This window comes from Sitophilus oryzae, unplaced genomic scaffold (assembly GCF_002938485.1).
Source record: "Sitophilus oryzae breed Bouriz unplaced genomic scaffold, Soryzae_2.0 scaffold_1440_pilon_pilon, whole genome shotgun sequence".
Classification (NCBI taxonomy): domain Eukaryota; kingdom Metazoa; phylum Arthropoda; class Insecta; order Coleoptera; family Curculionidae; genus Sitophilus; species Sitophilus oryzae.
The window spans coordinates 1064175-1083111 of NW_022146105.1; the positions used below are offsets into that span (position 1 = coordinate 1064175).

General features: G+C 31.3%; 1 protein-coding gene across 5 annotated transcripts in view; it reads right to left on the reverse strand.

Annotated features, from left to right (window-relative positions):
• Positions 1 to 18937, reverse strand: part of LOC115876692 (agrin-like) — a 272204-nt gene that overhangs the window by 3514 nt on the left and 249753 nt on the right. For all 5 annotated transcript variants that reach the window (XM_030892575.1, XM_030892578.1, XM_030892577.1 and 2 more), the window contains 9 exons: positions 18281 to 18839; positions 16900 to 17264; positions 16254 to 16497; positions 13364 to 13531; positions 8146 to 8441; positions 4034 to 4100; positions 3717 to 3806; positions 2645 to 2827; positions 1964 to 2118 (listed from right to left, as the gene is read on the reverse strand). In XM_030892575.1, the coding sequence (XP_030748435.1) occupies positions 1964 to 2118; positions 2645 to 2827; positions 3717 to 3806; positions 4034 to 4100; positions 8146 to 8441; positions 13364 to 13531; positions 16254 to 16497; positions 16900 to 17264; positions 18281 to 18839 (2127 nt within the window). The remainder of the gene's footprint in view (positions 1 to 1963; positions 2119 to 2644; positions 2828 to 3716; positions 3807 to 4033; positions 4101 to 8145; positions 8442 to 13363; positions 13532 to 16253; positions 16498 to 16899; positions 17265 to 18280; positions 18840 to 18937) is intronic.

The following is an 18937-nucleotide window of genomic DNA, read 5'->3' on the forward strand; positions in this document are numbered from 1 at the left end:
GCGCGTGCTGACAACAACAGTGAATAAATAAAACAAGAGCGCCAGATAGGCGAGTGAACTTTAGAAGGAATTACAAGTTTAATGTTGCGTAAAAGATAAAGTATAAATGATTAGGCAAATAAAAAGAACTTTCCAGTAATGAAGGTCAGGCGAGCGGTTTAAAACTTTTTCGGAAATTTCTGTTTTAGAAATATCGCCAAAGTATTATCTGCATGTTCAGCCATCAATTGTCATTAGATTTTGAGTTAAAAATTGTCAAACTCTCTACACAAAAAATAAAAATACCGGCACGAAAAACAGGCACTTTAAAATGTTCATGTGTTTTAAAGTTTTATATATTGTGTTCTAGTGGACCGATTTTGATGATTTTTTTAGCAATTTGTAGTTAAATTATTTGACTTTTTAATACCTCTTTCTAAATTAAAAGTCAAAGTTGCCATCTGTCAATTATACGAGGAAAAACAAAATGTTAAAATTTTGGTGAAAGTTTGAAACACTCTGTTGATTATATTAACAAAGCAAGGAATTTAAAAATCAGTTTATCATCTAGGTGTATCTTTTCTCGATAGTTTGTTATTTGGTTCATTTCAATAGCTTCACTTTTTTCCGAGATATCCGCTTTTGAAGGGGACACTAACATTTTTTCGTATTTTTTACATTAAAACCATGACTTTTATAAGTGCGTTGATGAGTTCCAAGAGCAAAAGTATGCTCTCAATGCTAAAATTACTGTAAATAGTTACTGTTTTATTCAAAAGCGAATATCTCCAATAAAAATAAAGCTACTGAGATTAATAAAAAAATAAACTATCGAGACAAGACGTACCTAGATGAATTTTTAAATTCCTAGTTTTGTTAATATATTCCACAGAGTGGTTGAAACATTCATTAAAATATCAACATTTTGTTTTCCCTCGTGTAATTGACAGACGAGAACTTTCATTTTTAATTTATAAAGAGATACTAAAAAGTCAAATAATTTAGCTACAAACTGCTTAAAAACGACCAAAATCGGCGCACTAGAACAAAATATTATTAAACTTTAAACTACATCAAAATTTTACGGTGCCTGTTTTTCGTGCCGATGAGTGCCTAATATGGGTTGTTCGTGCCGATGAGTTGCCTCAATATAAATTAACACCTTTTTTAACTCGGTAAGGTTGCCATATGAGCCTAAACGTATTAGTAAAATCACAAATTATTTCATTTCCATCTTATATTAAAAACTGATTACCCTATATTAGTCAAAAGACATTTTAATGGTAAGAAGACGTTAAACAAAAAAATACAGATTTAACTGTCATGAGAATTAATTAAAACGTCTTTATCACCGATTAGAAGTGGCAAGATAGGGATATCTTGCCCCTTTTCCGCAAGCTTTCGTATTTTTACCTTTCTCAGTCGGTCGGTGTAGGTAAATAAATCTCTTTGGGTTAAAACGTTCGCCAACATAAATCAATCATCGGCGAATTATTTGACAGAACTTCAGTAAATTCTTAAATCAGCTTTCCCCATTGCCTTAATAATACAAATTATTAACAATCATTAACAAACACTTTCATTTTAATGGAACAATTTTGTTTTAACTTGGAAATAAATAAAGGCGAAGAAATTGATTGAGGTTGAAGTTTTACAGAATAAGACGCGATTCTCAGGTGCTTGCTTTTCAGTAAACATTATACTGCACCTTTTCACATATATGTAAAAAAATGGTTGACATTGACAACATGACATTGTAAATTTCAAATTTAGAAAACGAAAACAAAAGTATATTTTTATTTTAATCAAGACGAAAATCATCTACCATTTTAAAAATTTAATTATTAATTAATTTAATATTAAAGATATATAACTTTTCAGTTTCAACAAAGCTTTTCTGCCAGTGTTACTGAAAGCTCTGTTAAATAAGCTCTAAAGCAGAGAGTATTTATTTCTATAAAAAGGACCTTAAAATAGAGCTTACCAATCCATAATTTCGAGGTAGTCCGCAGATTCTTGGATCCAGGACTCGATCTGCCCCGAGTGACTCTTTCCCCATCCACGGATATCATTCCGATTCTCTTTTTCCTTTTTACGTGCACCGTGTGCCAATGGCCATCATCTATTCTTTTTGTGGCGCTGCAAGAAAACAGATCCTCTAATTAATTACCTCTTTTAGGTCGGGACATTGAAAAACTGATTTTCGTTTGGGTTTCTTACTCATTTTCAATCAGATTTCGAATAATTTTCTTCCAAGTGTTTTAAAAAGATATATTCACAGAAAACTTAAGTCTTTTTTTGATTTAAATCATTTTAATGACTTTTCAAACCGACTTAAGTCATAAACACGACTTAAATTACATTACATTCATTTTAGTCTTTTTGAAACTGACTTGTTGCGGTTCTGATTCCCATCAAATTTTACCAAATTTTAGCATGTCAGATATTTTAGCTAGTGTCCCCAAATTAATATATCAAAGACTATCGAATTTTATATAGATAAAAATAAATGAGGATTTGGCGTAATATAATCTATTATTTTGGAGGCGCGAACGGACTGTAAATTTTAAGTTTAGCAAGTTATCGATGTTCCAATATAAGTTTAAGCCGGCGCCGAAGGAAACCCTTAAAAATAACACGTAAAATCATATATTTGCATACTAACCGGATCGAGAAGAATCGTTTATCTTTGCCCAAGTTAAAGCTAACTTCGGGGACGCCATTTACAATGGCAACGGCAAAATATTCCCTCGCCACTCTCTTCGTTCGGCTTCGCCACAGTACCAATCCGTCAGCCACAAAAGTTTGAATTTCCAACTTGTAATCGTTGCCTAATTCTGATTTCCTTCTGCAAACGGGAAAAAGTTACAATAACAATTACTCGGATAGACCATAATGCATCCCGATAAAAAACTGGAGTTTTCCTCTTTAAGTAATAATTATTATTAACAATCTAAACTAGAAACTACTATTTTTTGGCCAATTATCAAATTAATAGTCTATTTTTAACTACAGTTACTGAAAATACATATTATATTATGACACATGATTTTTATGACAAATTATATTTTCCTGAACAGCAAAGAAAATTTTTGGTTTGGTTTGGATCGATCTACTCCTCTAACTGACCCAGAACTGTTCTGCTTTCCAAGTGGAAACCAACTTAAAGCAGAACTCAAGAACCTGGAATACTACATTCTTTACCTGGAATGGGTAACCTCCAACGGTCTAAGACACGAATAAATTTCTCAAGACTTACGTTCGAGAAAAATCAAAGATTTTCCTTGATTTAAGTAAGAACAGTCTTCGGATTGTCATGGTTTTTTTAACAGGAACTGACTCCTCAATGAACACCTCAGTAGATTGAAGTTATGAAACAACGGCGAATGCAGATTCTGTGTGTAAAATGAGGAAACAACAGAACACCTCACTACTGAGTGCGCCGAGATGACAACTATATTTGCCATAAACGTTGATACGACTGATATCGGAGGTGGAGAACTACCTTCCGTAGAACCGTCTCAGATTCTGGCTGTATGATTAGTTTATAACCCCAGAAGGGGGGACACAATAGATCCACTTTTGGAGAGGATAATATATTGTAGTAATTCTAGTTAAAAACGTAGCTATTAGTTTGGGGTTTTTCAAATTTCTAGGACCTTTAATAAAAATGTATATATATTTTAAATAACATGGCGTTGTAGGCTTAAAAAGTTAGTAAAATATTAGTAACTTACAGTTCTACATCTTCCTCGTAATCAAAGTTGTTAGTTTCCTTTCCCTTTGCATGGCTACTGATTTCGTTTTCGAAATCAGTAAAGTTATTGCTGAGTTAAAAAGTAAATTGTATTAGTAATGGCGTCATATTATACAGTGTATCCGTAGCTAAGATATTTTTTCTTTTTTCAATCTCAGCCAGAGATACCCTGTGTATATACATACAGACATATATTTATGTTTTATCAGTAATAATTTTTGTTAGTTTCTGATAAAATAGGTTAAATTTTTAGTCAATTATTAATATAAATAAGTTATGTTAAATATAAGATATTACCTTCTAAAACCTTTCAATTTGTACTGTAAGTGGGTGTTTCCAGTAAATTTAATTGGACTATGATTTTCTGAAAATAAAACACTATATATTGCAAATATTCAAATAACAATACACACATTAAACATTAGTTAGTCCAATGTAAATTCATGTTAAATAATATAATAGTAGTATACCTATACCCAACGGCACGAAAAAACGGGCACCTTATGTTATGATTTTGATGATTAAGCAATATGTAGCTAAATTATTTGACTTTTTAGTTTCCTCTAAATTGAAAATAAAAGTTTCCCTTTGTCAATAATTATACGAGGGAAAACAAAATGTTGACATTTTAGAGAGACTTACATTTTTTCGTATTTTTTACATTAAATGTCTTTGCTTTTGGTCCTAGTCAACAGACATAGTAAGTTGTGATCCCGACGCAGAACTTCCTGACATAAGATTTGCTTACCTAAATCTGTTAGCGATATCATTTTGATCCCTATCTTCTTCTATTACAGCAACTATATAGCGATATATATAACTTTTGGACTTAATACCATCTATGCTACAGTAACTGCCCAACAACCAGCAGACAATAATAATATGCTTTTTCAATAACAGTGACATTACATAAATGATAAACACTATTTCATATATTAGTATTTTAATAAAACACGCTTTTAGATGTATCAAAAAACTTTTAATAAGAGTAACTTTAACTCTGCATATATGTTTCGGCTTGTTAGGCCTTTTTCAAGAGTTTTTTAAGAACTAATCGTATAACTACACTGTAACTATATATATATATATATATATATATATATATATATATATATTTGTTATGGGGGTGGGTTCAGAGAGTTTACAATACTATTTCATATGTCTGTTGACTGAGACCAAAAGCAAAGGCATAGTTTTAATGTAAAAATTACGAAAAAATGTTAGTGTCTTCTTCAAAATAAGCGAATATCTCCAACAAAAATAAAGCTATTGAGATGCACCAAAAATTAAATTATGGAGAAAAGATGCACCTGGATGAGAAAATGATTTTCAAATTCCATGCTTTTTTCGATATATTCCACAGGGTGTTCCAAACCAAACAAAATAACTATATTTTGTGTTCCCTCGTATAATTGACAAATGAAAACTAATTTTTAATTTAGAAAGGTATTCTAAAAAGTTGAATAATTTAGGTACAAATTGCTCAAAAAATCATCGGTCCACTAGAATACAATATATAAAACTGTAAAATACATCAAAATTTTAAGGTGCCCTGTTTTGCATACCTTGAACAACTTTCAAGACTAATTGCCTCATCAAACAGTCCAATATAACGTTGTCTTTTTAAATTGTTTTAAATATTTTTTTACTAAAACTTTTAATAAACTATTGGATATGAAATTTTACTTATTGAAAACATATGCTGATGAATAAATTTGAGGTTTCCGATATTTTAAAATTGACTTATTAAGGTAAATTTAGCCGACGATCTCGAATTTGCAAGTCACATATCGCTCTGGCTGATCATTACTTGACCCAGCTGTCAATTATTGAACCAGGTACTAATTACTTGGGCTTCGAAACGAGTCATTTTGTTACGTAATAATAAAGGCGGTTGTTTATTGCTTACTGCAACCTATCGAAAATATCGCGCTCAGTTAAAACGCCAAATTAGTTCCAGATATCGGGTTTCGTAAAATTATATCGCTAAAATTATTGAATTGTTCGGTGAATTTTCATTGATTTGCCGGCACCTATTATATTACTTTAATAATATTACACAAATGCAGCAATATATGCAGTCGTATATGCATCAATAATTGGCAAATATTTAAAATTGAATTAAAAGACTAATGTACTTTAATGTCAATTTAAAGGCAATCCATTGATATAAAAAAAATGAACCTATTTTTATGAATACAGTATTATTGTTTTTTATATTAAAATTTCTTTTAAACTAATCATAGCAAAATACGTTACTCCCTGCTTGGTATATACAGAGAAAATTTGTGTGTCTTCTTCAAAACCGAATATCTCCAAAAAAAATCTATTGATATGAACCACAAAACAAACCAGCGAGAAAATATCCAACTAGATGATAAATTCATTTTTAAATTCCTTATTTTGTTAACATATTCCACAGTGTGTTTCAAACTATCAACATTTTGTTTTCCCTCGTATAATACACAGATAAAAACTTGTATTTTTAATTTGGAAAGAGATTCTAAAAAGTCATATAATTTAGCTACAAATTACTTAAAAAATCATTACTAGAACACAATATATAAAACTTTAAAATAGATCAAACTTTTAAGGTGCTTCTATTTCGTACCGGTTAGTGTAGTTAAGCGCTCAAAGTTTCATAGAAATGATCGTAAACACAATATAATGAAATCTATTGGCTTATTTTATTTTACGTAAGTCGGAATTTCTAGCTTTATTTCACTCTGTAATGTAACACTCATAGTAGGTATTAATAAGTATTGAAATTATTTATATTTCCGAGATCTTTATTACCAAATAATTCATTCCAAAACTATGCAAAAAAACATAAAGTGTCATAAACTTAATGCCACCAAAGTTTGATCAAAAAACTGATCTTCATCGATTTTTCTCCATCTTCTCGTCATTTATAAAAAGTAAAACAAAGGCATTTTTAAATTTTCATCGTCCCAAAAGTCATAATTAATTAGTTTTTACTCGCAGCCGTGTCAAAACTGAGACAATTAATTATACAGTCGTTCCCCATCAATAACTAACTTATTAAAGCTTGCCCCTTTCATTTTGGAACTCGAGGAAAGAATAACTTATATTACTTTGAGCCGCGAAATGCTGCACAGCCAGTCTGACACGAACTTTCACAACTAAAAATGTACGTTTTTAGGGTTTTATTTTTTTACTTCGATATTTTACTTTTTTTTAAAGTATGATTTTATTTATTTTAACAGATTATATTGGATTATAAAAATAACTCAATTTTTTTTAAAATAAAATTGAAAATTGCGTTATGTAACGTATTAAGCACTTTTCTCTTTTTACACTGAATATAGCTCGTTGCGAGAAATAGTTTATATTCAAAATCAAATATATAAACTTGTTTTCTATATGTCTCCAATTATATTGAAAAAATGTGTATATACAGGGTGAGTCTTAAATAACTGTAAATATTTTCAGGGCTGGTAGATCTGGATAAAAAAACATATTTTTTCTTTACCGTTTTTCAAATAAGTCCAAAAAAAAAAGATTTTTCGCATGAATTTTGAAAACCACTGGACCTTTTCTGTGTTTTCTTTTTGTAAATTTAATATATTTTTTATATTGCCATTTTAAGAAAATATTATGTTTTTTAACTAAAAATTAAAAACAATTCTAGGTAGACGTTTTTCTGGGATCGAAATATACTACCCCTAAAAATATTTAATCTTATTTAAAGCTCACCCTGTATAAAGGACGATATAATTTACAAATCTTAAAAAAAGATATAAATTATTAGTTCTTTAACCCTCTGTTGCTTGGTTGTTTTATTTATTTGATCTTTTTTTCCTTCAATTGGAACATGAGTCTATTAAAAAAAGAAATTGCGCTATTAAGCTGCCTCACGGCCATCAACTTTCTGTAGCTTATAAGAGTACTGTACAATTTTTCGACGTTTTCTTTTAAAGCAGCTTTAAAAGCCCTCAACCGTATATCCTGAGTATTTATTCTTGCATAGTATAAAAGCAATTTTAAACAAATCCCTTTGGGTGCCTTTAAAAAGTAATATGATGCCAAAAGCAATGTTTTACACTCACAAACTGGAACTAAATCGTCGTATAATGACCACAAAAAGACAAATCTACCATCTATTCCTTAACATTATCTTTGTTTAAGTGTTCTGGATTTAGAAAAGAAACATTTTCTTTAACTGGATAAATGCTGCTAATTTAAATTTTACTTTACTTCATTTTTTCGTATACGGACAAGGTTTTACCTGATACGTTTTGCCTGAACAGGTAAGACTGACAGGTAAAACGTTATGTGTAGATGTGGCTTTTTAACTTCAAATAAAATAAGTTATTTAAAAAAAGATATTAAGAAATTTTGAATTTTAATGCATGTTAAAATATTGTTTGAAATAGTAATCTACTTACCGATCTCACATCTCCTGCCTCTAAAATTGGGCTGACACTGGCAAGTGTAATGGTCCAGATTCGGTACGCAAATACCATCGTTTAGACAAGGATTTTTATATACCGGACATGGTAATCCTTCATATAGCCCTACGTTGGATGAACAACTATCGTTCGCTGGAGCATTGGAGCAGTCTTGTAATATGTTTGTTATCGGCAAAGGACTTCCATTTAGGGCGAATCCTTGAATTATTCCTCTAAACCCCTTATTCGACTCGAGCAGGGGGAGCAGATTGTTGTTTTCGTCAGCGATGCCGCTGAAATCCAATGACGCAAATCAGATATTTGGTATTTTTTAGGGCCCTTTTTGCTTACCAGACAGGACACTTCCTATTTTTTTTTATTTTAAATCTGATGATTTGCTTGGTTAGAAACGGGAAAGTTTTATTATTATTATTATTAATAATTATTTTGAGATACCACGTACAAGTGAGCATATAAAAGAGTAGTAGTAGTTCAAATAACTGATGAACTAAATGGATATTCCCAAAGTTGTACGTTATAATAACTAACATGTTTTATTTAAAAAGTTGGTGGTAAGTAATCTAATTAATATAATCCAATGCTGGTGTTATATTATGGTTGTAAATTCGGAAAGTTGTCAAAAGTTAGAGCTCAAAACTGACAGAATTAAATAAACTTTACACCGAAACTGGTATTACGTCATTGTGATGTTTAATAAATTACTCAAGACCGGTTGCAAACGCTGTAAATTGAACGACTACATGCTCGGTTTGTAATTTCGCTAATAATTTTAAAAGTTTTCGTATTTATAAGTTTAGAAAATCTATTCGAGGTAAACAGAAGTGGAATTGTTTCGGCCCTGAATATTTTGAATATCTTGTAAAGTTTCTTGATATATTAACTAACGAAAAAACAAAATTTGCTCAGAATATTTTAAAGGCATTGTTAAAATTACTTAAATATACCGTATTGTAGCATGTAAACGCTGTCATGCTAGGCGTAGTATGGTAAAATATATTGTATATACCATTTTAATACAAGCTATGTAGTACCCTGCTATATTGTATACAGTTGTGTACCACCCTGTATACAGAGTTTTTCTTAATAATTTCTAAAGTACAGTGAATATTTGGATGAAAATTGGCGTCGACAAAAAAAATTTTTTAACTGGGTTGAAGAGTAATAACTTTTTGTCCATACCTGTAGAAAAGTACCGTGTAAAAAAATATAAATTTACCACGTTTTTTACGTAAAAAAAGTCTCTTGGTAAAAATTGTTACCGAGCAATTATTTAGAATCGAAATTATCAATACCTGTCATCTTTGACATAAATTAAACATGTTGACTAAATAGTTATTAGACTGATATCATAAAATGGAAATATTTTTGTGCTAAAAGTTTAACAGAAACTGTTTTATCATCGTTTTTTCGAAATAATTTCAGTCAAATATCTATCTACTCAACACGTTTATTTTTTGTCAATAATGACATGTATTGACTACTTCCATTCTAAATATCTTCAGAACGGTTGCTCATAGCGATTTTTACCAAGAGACATTTTTTACGTAAAAAATCACGGAAATGTATATTTCTTCACTCGGTAGTTTTATACAGGTACGGACAAAAAGTTATTACCCTTCAAAATAGTTAAAACACATGTAAGTGGCGCCTCCTACAAATAAGAGTCATAATGACATCAAAATGAAATTTCTCATGTCAAAAAACTCCCAGACACTAATTTTCATCCAAATATTGACGTTGCTTCAGAAATTATTTGGATAAAATCGAAATAAATAGGAAACTTCTAGACCCTGTATCTCCGAAACTAAGCATTTTAGGACATACATTTATATGAACTTTTTTAATTATTTTTATCAGTAAAATGTGCTGCCGAAGTTTCCGGAATACAGTTCGGACCACCCTGTATATCACTAAATGGACAATGTTTGCAACACAATTGCTTATTGAAATTATAATATTGATATAAGTTAATTCAATATTGTACATACAGTATGTTCCCGGGTTGTTTTTACAAGAAGAAACATTTTTTTATTATTTACATTTTGAGAAAAATGCATTCATTATAAAAAAAAATTGCTTGTATTATTGTGTTCTAACCCCCTTTATACTTTTCCAAATTTCCATACCGTTTTAGAGAAAATTAAAAGAAATATGAAAATGTAAAAGTCCTAAAAATCAGAATTATATATGGTAATATAATTTCTATTTCTTTCTTTGATAGATGGTGATTATTAATTTTGATATGGTTTGGTAGCCTTTCTTTAACATTATAAAACAACAAAAAATATTACGTTAATTAAAATTCTATGAAAGACATCTATCAAAGAATAAAAACGAAATTATATTACCATAGATACGCGTTTTGATTTTTAGGACTTTCGAGAAAAAGTTCAACTATATTTTCATGTTTTTTTTATTTTATCTAAAACGGTTTGGAAATTTTAAAAGGCGTAAAGTGAGAGAACCATTTGAGAACAAGCAAAATTTTTTGAAGAATGCATTTTTTTCAAAATATCAATAATAAAAAGTTTTTTTTTTTCCTCTTGTAGAGACAATCCGGGAACATGCTGTAGATTGAATATTCAGAGTAAAGCTTGAACTAAAATGTTAGTACTGTGCCTACTGTGACGTCGTTTTCATACATCATATTAAAATATAAAATAATTCATGTAAAAACTAATAATGTAACAGAATAATATAAAACGGATTTAGAGGTATTAAATACAATTTAAATTTGAATGTGCAAACCTTTAATATGTGCAAATTTAAATATATCACACTGTGCAGATGTGAAAGGGGAAAGAAACATTTAAAGAAAAAAAAACGGTAGATATTCAAAATGGAGACCTTTCCACGACCGTTGTCAGATTAAAATGGGTTAAAATCACTTTTGTGCTTTTATATATGGCCTTTTTATTATCCGTTTTGTTAAAGCGTGAATGCCTTGTGGGCCATATAAGTTAGTAAAGTATTAAATTTAAAAATTTATTACGTATAAAACACGTAGCCATAGTGTGTAACAAAAGCTGGCAGTATTCGGAATTAATATCACCAGGGTTTTATGATATCCTATAATCAAATAAAATGGTTGCCTGGTTATTGGTAGTTGAGGTATACCGGTGATGCAGAATTAGAAGTCAGAATTTTGAAGAATCTAAATTTCAAAAATAGCGTTAAGCGGCCTGCGTGCGTCCAACTTGGTTACACATGATGTACATTTTATAAAATAGTAAAAAAATCGGTCTTGCCCTCGTATTAATGTTACCTATTATTATAACTCGGGCCCTATTTACACTTACCACATGACAAGATTACATACAAGGGTTGTCGTTTATACAGGGTGGCCCGAACTCTATTCCGGAAACTTCGTGAGCATATTCTGGAGATTTAATAAGTAAAAAAGTTCGTACAAATATAAGTCCTAAAATGTTTAGTTTCGGAGATACAGGTTGTAGAAGTTTCATTTTTATTTTGATTTTTTCCAAATAATTTCTGAAGTACCTAACATCAATATTTAGATAAAAAATTATTATCTAGGAATATTTTGTCATGAGAAATTTGATTTTGATGTCATTATGACTCCTATTTGTAGGGGGCGCCACCTACATATGTTTTAACTGTTATGAAGAGTAATAAATTTTCCATACCTGTATAAAACTACTGGCTGAAAAAATATACATTTCCGTGAGTTTTTACTTAAACAATGTCTCTTGGTGAAAATTACTACGAGCAACCGTTCTCAACATATTTAGAATGGAAATAGTCAATACATATCATTATTGACAAAAAATAAACATGTTGAGTAGGTAGTTATTTAAATGAAATGATAAATTTAGGATTTTCTTATTTTTTTAAATGAATCATAATTTTTTCGTGGAATCGAAAAAATGATGATAAAACAGTTCCTGTTGAACTTTTAATACAAAAATATTTCAAATTTATGATTTCAGTCCAATAACTATTTAGTCATATGTTTAATTTATGTCAATGACAATATGTATTTATAATTTCGATTCCAAATATCTCGAGAACCATTACTCATAGCCATTTTTACCAAAAGACCTTTTTTACGTAAAAAACGTCGTAGATGTATATTTTTTACTCAATAGTTTTATACAGGTACGAACTAAAATAGTTATTACTCATGAAGCCAGTTAAAAATATGTAGGAGGCACCCTCTACAAGTAGGAGTCATATTGATATCAAAATCCCAAATTTCTCATGTCAAAAAACTCCCATACACCCCCATACAAAAATTAACTTTAAAATAATATGTGTATATACAGGGTGAGTCTTAAATAAGTGTAAATATTTTCAGGGCTGGTAGATCTGGATAAAAAAACATATTTTTTCTTTACCGTTTTTCAAATAAGTCCAAAAAAAAAAGATTTTTCGCATGAATTGAAAGTGAAAACCACTGGACCTTTTCTGTGTTTTCTTCTTGTAAATTTAATATATTTTTTATGTTGCCATTTTAAGAAGATATTATGTTTTTAACTAAAAATTAAAAACAATTCCAAAATTTTTTCGCGAAAAAAACCTTCTAGGTAGACGTATTTCTGGGATCGAAATATACTACCCCTAAAATATTTAATCTTATTTAAAGCTCATTCTGTATAGTCATGTCAAAAAACTCCCATACACCCCCATACAAAAATTGACTTTACTTCAGAAATTATTTAGAAAAAATCGAAGTAAAAATGAAACACCCTGTATCTCCGAAACTAAGCATTTTAGGACATATATTTATATGAACATTTTTACTTGTTTTTATCTGCAGAATATGCTGCCGAAGTTTCGGGAATACAGTTCGGACCACTCTGTATATTGCTTATAGAGGTAGAAAAAAAAACAGTAGTTAACTTTTAAACACTATTGTTTTTCTAAAGATGACAGTTAATTTTGACATTTAATATATATTGAAAAGCGCCTACTATGTTCCTATATGCAAAATATAAAAGAAAACGTATGATAAGTTTCAAGATATCAAGTTTTAATTACCGTGTACACTGTTCAACAATACTATATATATATTTATCTAAAATTCACAGGACCTTTTTTGTGTGACAAGCCGGAAAAAATTCCGAAAATTACTTAATATTGTCCTGCCGTTTTTTTTCTAACCAAACCAATCCGGAAGGGAAGTGCCAGTTGGTAAGCCGGGGTCGGTTTTTATTTTTTGCGCGGTTCTTACGGAAAGGATCCAACGTAGAGAGGCGCAGGGAGGGCGTAGTCCCCACGAATGGGGGCGCCGGACTGACCAAAAACTATGCTGGAATTGTCAACTTGTAAAATACCCTCTTTTCCTTTGCGTGATATGCGGGCATGGTGCCATTTGCGGATGACTATGGGCTCCGCACTCCTAAAAGGATTACCAAACTTTAAGGGCCTAGTTAAGCAGGACATTACGTGTTTCTATTTCGAGATGCTTTGCTTCAAACTACATTGACAGTTATATATTTGGCCGATTCTGTTCTAACTGCTATTTTTCTAATGAAACTAAAAGAATTTCGAACTTCCATTTTCTTTATTTATTTTGAATCAGAAGGATCACTAACCGTTATAAATATATTAAATAAATAATTAACGAAATTCTTCTACCACATTCAATGAAATTTTAATTTTATGATACATTTTGTTTAATTCTTTAAACAAACTCAGCCATTTATTGAGCTTTTTCAATAGACACTAAATAGTTTTCAAAAAAACGATCGAAAATTGTTTTTTGAACTTTCAAGTAGTGAAGTTAGAAAAGCCATAAACCAAGAAGACACCGGAGCAAATTTATGGGCATAAAATAGCAAAAATTCCTGTGGGGGTTAAACTCCCCAACTTACTAACTTTGTTTTTGATGTATACGGTGTATGAGATCACACGACTCCACTATTATAACGACAGTGTTGTCCTTTTGTTTTAAGCCAGTATATGAGAATAGAAAATTATATTTAAAGTGCATAAGTTTTTAATAATTTTAAAAATGAGTTTCGTATATGATTTTGTGATTGTTGACCAATAAATGGTACATACAATTAGGGAGATATTGTGATACACCAGATCATTCTTTAACTTATTATAGTTAAATATATCGAGTTAATGCTATTATTTTATAGATATAACTCACTTAATTTATTATTGTTATGTAAAGCCTTTTAGTAATTGAAAGAATTGATTTGGTGTGCATCGTCGCTCGTCGTTGGAAACAGGAAATCCCATGCAATTTTGAACCGTCCAAATATTGGTTTCCCTATTAATTTTACAGCAAAGTCGGAAATAGGTTTTTTTAAAAATCTGCCGATGCAGAATGCATATGCCAAATTTGAACAATTTTGGACAAGCGGGTGTTAAGTAATTTAGGAAAAACTGCATCTATTTTTAAATTAAAAATGAAGTGGTAACAATGCAAAACCAGTCAAATGTCAACCTATTGGTGCGTTTAGACTTAAGCACGCACGAGCTGAGCGTGCGCGCACGGCATTCGTTCGCGCTCTCGGCTCCGTTCAAATTAAAAACTTATTTTTCGGCGAATAAAGTGATCCATATGTGCGCCAACACAGCAGAGTTGTGTTGGCGAAAATAATGGACGACCAAGAAAGAGTCGAGGCTGCAGTCATTGTTATGCACAGCTTAATTATTAAAAAGAAGAAAAATCGAAAACATCGTCGCTGGTGGCAAACCCAAATTTTTAGAAATCGATATATTTACTGCAACAACTTAGTGTCTGAGGAGGGCTATGATCAGTTCAAAAACTTCACAAGAATGACCAGGCTCGACTTTGAATATTTACAAAATTTAATAACACCAAAAATTACGAACAAAAGATACAAATTTTAGAATAGCAATTTCATTAATATCGACATATTCAATATTAATTTTATTTACAAGGTTTTGTCATGCGTTATATTTTTTTTTGATTTTTTAATAATACAAAGAATGTTTAACATCCCATAATATAGGCAACTTTTCATATTTTTCAATTAATAATAACAAAGATTCATTGATCCACTCCATAATTCTAATAAAGAAAACGAAAAAAAATCAGACACGCACGCACGAACGCAGACAAAACAAATTGCCGGTGCAAATTGAGCGTTCGCGCACACATAAAATCTCTTTGAGCACGGACCAAAAACCGACACCAGACGGCTCACGTTCGCGGCTGCTCGCGCACAGTCAGATTCAGAGTGAGCGTGCGCGCACAGCCGTTTACACTTGAGCATTCGCGGAGGATCAGTGCGTGCGTGCTCAAGTCTAAACGCACCATATGATTGTATCATTATCAATGATAAAATCTGATGTAATTTGTTGTGCTGTCCTACACTACTATATTATAGTATCTACACTTACTGTCCCCCAAAATGTATTTTTAAAATTTAAAACTGGTTCGAATGAGGCAAAAGCCTAACGTTTAAAAAACAAAATTTGACAAAATTATAGGTAGTTCAACTTAAGGTGCGTTGGCGTTTTCTTGGTGTTACATCGTTACCTGTTTTTTTAATTTAGTTATTAAGTTTTAATTTAAAAATAGATTCAGTTTTTCTATTTTAAATTAACAGGGGAGCCAGTATCTGGACAGTTCAAATTTTACACGCGATTTTCTGCTTCCAACGACGATGCACCACCCGGTATATCAATACAATAATATTAATAACTGAAATAAGAGACGTTTATTAATTAAGCTAATCTATAAAAATTTTAACCAGCCATGATTCTAACGGGTTTATTTTCATTATTTAACCATAATTATAGATATCAATGTATTGTAAAATTCAGAACAATTCTGTTCCAAATAAACTCTAAATAAATCTTTGAGTTAATTTATTTAATTAGCATTGTTTTGAATATGTAATTTGATTATTATATCCATTACTTTATTAGTAATGCAATATAACAACTCTGTTCTTTTTTTAGATATTATTAATTATATCAAAACTAACTTTTAATGTTTTTAAATTAATATTTTGTGTGACTATATTCAGCTAAAAATGATTTTTTTGTCTACGCATACTCTGGTTACTTATTTATTCGTTTAAAGCAAGCAATCATTATAAATAAAATATTAATAGAATCTCAAAATTCGTACTTACATTAAGTCCAAAGCTGCTCCATCCAAATTAAATCGGAAATGTAAATAGCCGCGAGCAATATTAAAAGAAATGAAATTATTAACATTGTTTCGTATTTCACCACAATAAAAAATTAAACCGTTTGGCGCCTTAGGCATAAAGGAGAGTTCAAACGAGAATGTTGTGCCTATGACGCTGGTTAGTTCCAAACGTATGTAGCTTCTACCGTTGAATTCTGGAATCACCATTTTGTCATTCTTGTATTCTGAAATTAAAAGATGGGTTTTACAAACAGACCTCTCAAAGATAAGTTTCATATATTGAATATAAGTTTTAAGGAAGCATCATATCAACTTTAGACCTTTAGTATCATAGTTCCAATAATAATTTACTGTGTGGAAACTATAACACGCTGCACAAGTAACTATTTTTGAATACTCTTTACAAGATTCACAATAATCTCACTCTAATGTATGTCTTGACATGTTATTCAGTATCTTTATACCATTTCACAATGGCACTCTTCTATATGTTCTAATGAAAGAACTATAAAGAAAGTATCTGCCCGAATTCTCTACGTGATATTATAGAAAAAAAAACTAAAAAAAATAATACATTTCCTTTTCCTTTTATCAAAAACGTCGTAAAAGATATAATGGCTATTTACCAACTTCGCAGCGCTTCCCTACTCGACCAGGCTTACAATGACAGACGTAAGTATCTTGATCGTAGGCCTTACATCTGGCCCCGAACGCACAAGGGTTGGACATGCAGGGGTCGACGAGTTTTTCGCAGAATTTCCCGGAAAATTGCTGAGGACAGTCGCACCGGAAAAGGTCTTCCATGGGGGAGCATTTACCGTCGTTGAGACAGGGCGAATTTTCGCAGGCGTGCTGCCCACAGTCGTGGATCCCTTTTGTTTCCAACACCATGTCGTCGCGGAACATGTGGAGTTCGATCTCTTGCCTGCCGATTTTCATTTTCTTTATGCAGCCCTCGAATCCTTTGTCGGTTCCTATGTTTTCAAAAACCCTGAAAAAAAATTGGGTAGATTGAAACATTTTTTTTATTAAACCACAAAACACACCTATGTTAAAATGGGTAATAAAAGTAGTCCTTCTGTTCAATATATTTTGTTTTTTTTAAATAAAAAAAAATCCATTAGCCACAAAAAGGCACATAAAAGAATTATTTAAATTGAATATTACTTGAGAGTGGTAGATGTTTTCTTTTAAAGAAAACTGTTAAGTTGGATTTTTTTATGATTATGATTAAATTCTGGATTATAAATTACTGTAACCAAATAGTTAAAGTAAAAAATTATTATTACCCTATCCTTAGATTACTTTATTAAACTAAATAAATTTGGTGCTTATTTAAAATTTTAAAACAGCAAAAAATATGACGTCAATAAAAATTCTATCAATAACAATCTATAAAAGAATAAAAATGAAATTATATTACCATGGACAGGCGTTTTGATCGTATAATTTCATGTTTTTTTTTAGTTTTCTCTAAAACTGTATAGAAATTTGGCTTATTCTAAAAAGGATTAATCATTTTAGAATAAGCAAACCTTTTTATGAAGAATGCATTTTTCTCGAAATGTCAATAATAAAAGAGTTTTTCCTTTTGTAAAGACAATCCGGGGACATACTGCATAGCGATGTTGAAAAAAAGTTTACTAACTGTTATAATAGTTCTAATGGGTGGTCTAACACATCAACAATAATTGTTGTTGCCTAATAGCTATTATGGAATTGCGCATATTTAGTTCTCTGGGACAATTATTTGAAATTAAAAGCGGTATTTAAAAATATAATGGTTACCTAGCTATTTTAAAGGAAAGTATACTCTTACTCAGGTAATTTCTCTGTCGTTTGTGCGTGGCAATCCCTTTAGATAATACAAACTTGTTATTTGAAACAGTAGTACGTAGAGAGACGAGAATTCCATTTTACAACAAAGACGTCACGAAACTGTTCTAATTACAAGCCCTAGTTACTGCGGAAAAAATCTTAAACCCTCCTTAATTAGTGCCAGCTTACCGTGTGTAATTTGTAGGAACATATCCAACAAACGTATCCGTTTTCAAATCCAGGGCTTTCGTTGATCCGGCCGCCTGCGCCGCCACATCATCCGCGTCATCCAATTTCAACAGCCCGTCTCTGTTGTACCTCTTCACGACGACTCGATGAAACTTTCCCAGTTCGATGCGATCCATCGAGCGCATCACAACAGGTCCGTGGCCCAAGTTGTACTTGAATTCGACAAATCCATTAACGAGGGCCAGCGATACAAAGTCTCCGATGCCGCTGTCGCTTTCAGCATTGTAAAGCAGCATGCCGTCGTAAGTGTACGATTTGAATTCCATTTCGATGATGAGTTTGTTGTAAGCCTCGATTGTTTTGAGGATGACGTAGGATCTGCCGCTGAAGGACGGCGTTTCGTATTGTTTGAGGACGATCTCGGTCTCGCAGGATGGGCCTGTGTAGTTGTCTGCACAGATGCAGGTGAAAGTAGCCCCGGGCAGGTCGATGCATGTGCTCGAGTGGAAACAAGGAAAGGAACTGCATGCTCGAAATTCTTTTGTCGGTCGGGAATCTTCTGGAAAAGTTTCGTTATTTTTTTACTTTTAACTCTATTACTCCGGGCACTCGAATGGTGTCGCTATCTTATTATGACGATGCGAAGAGAGTATATAA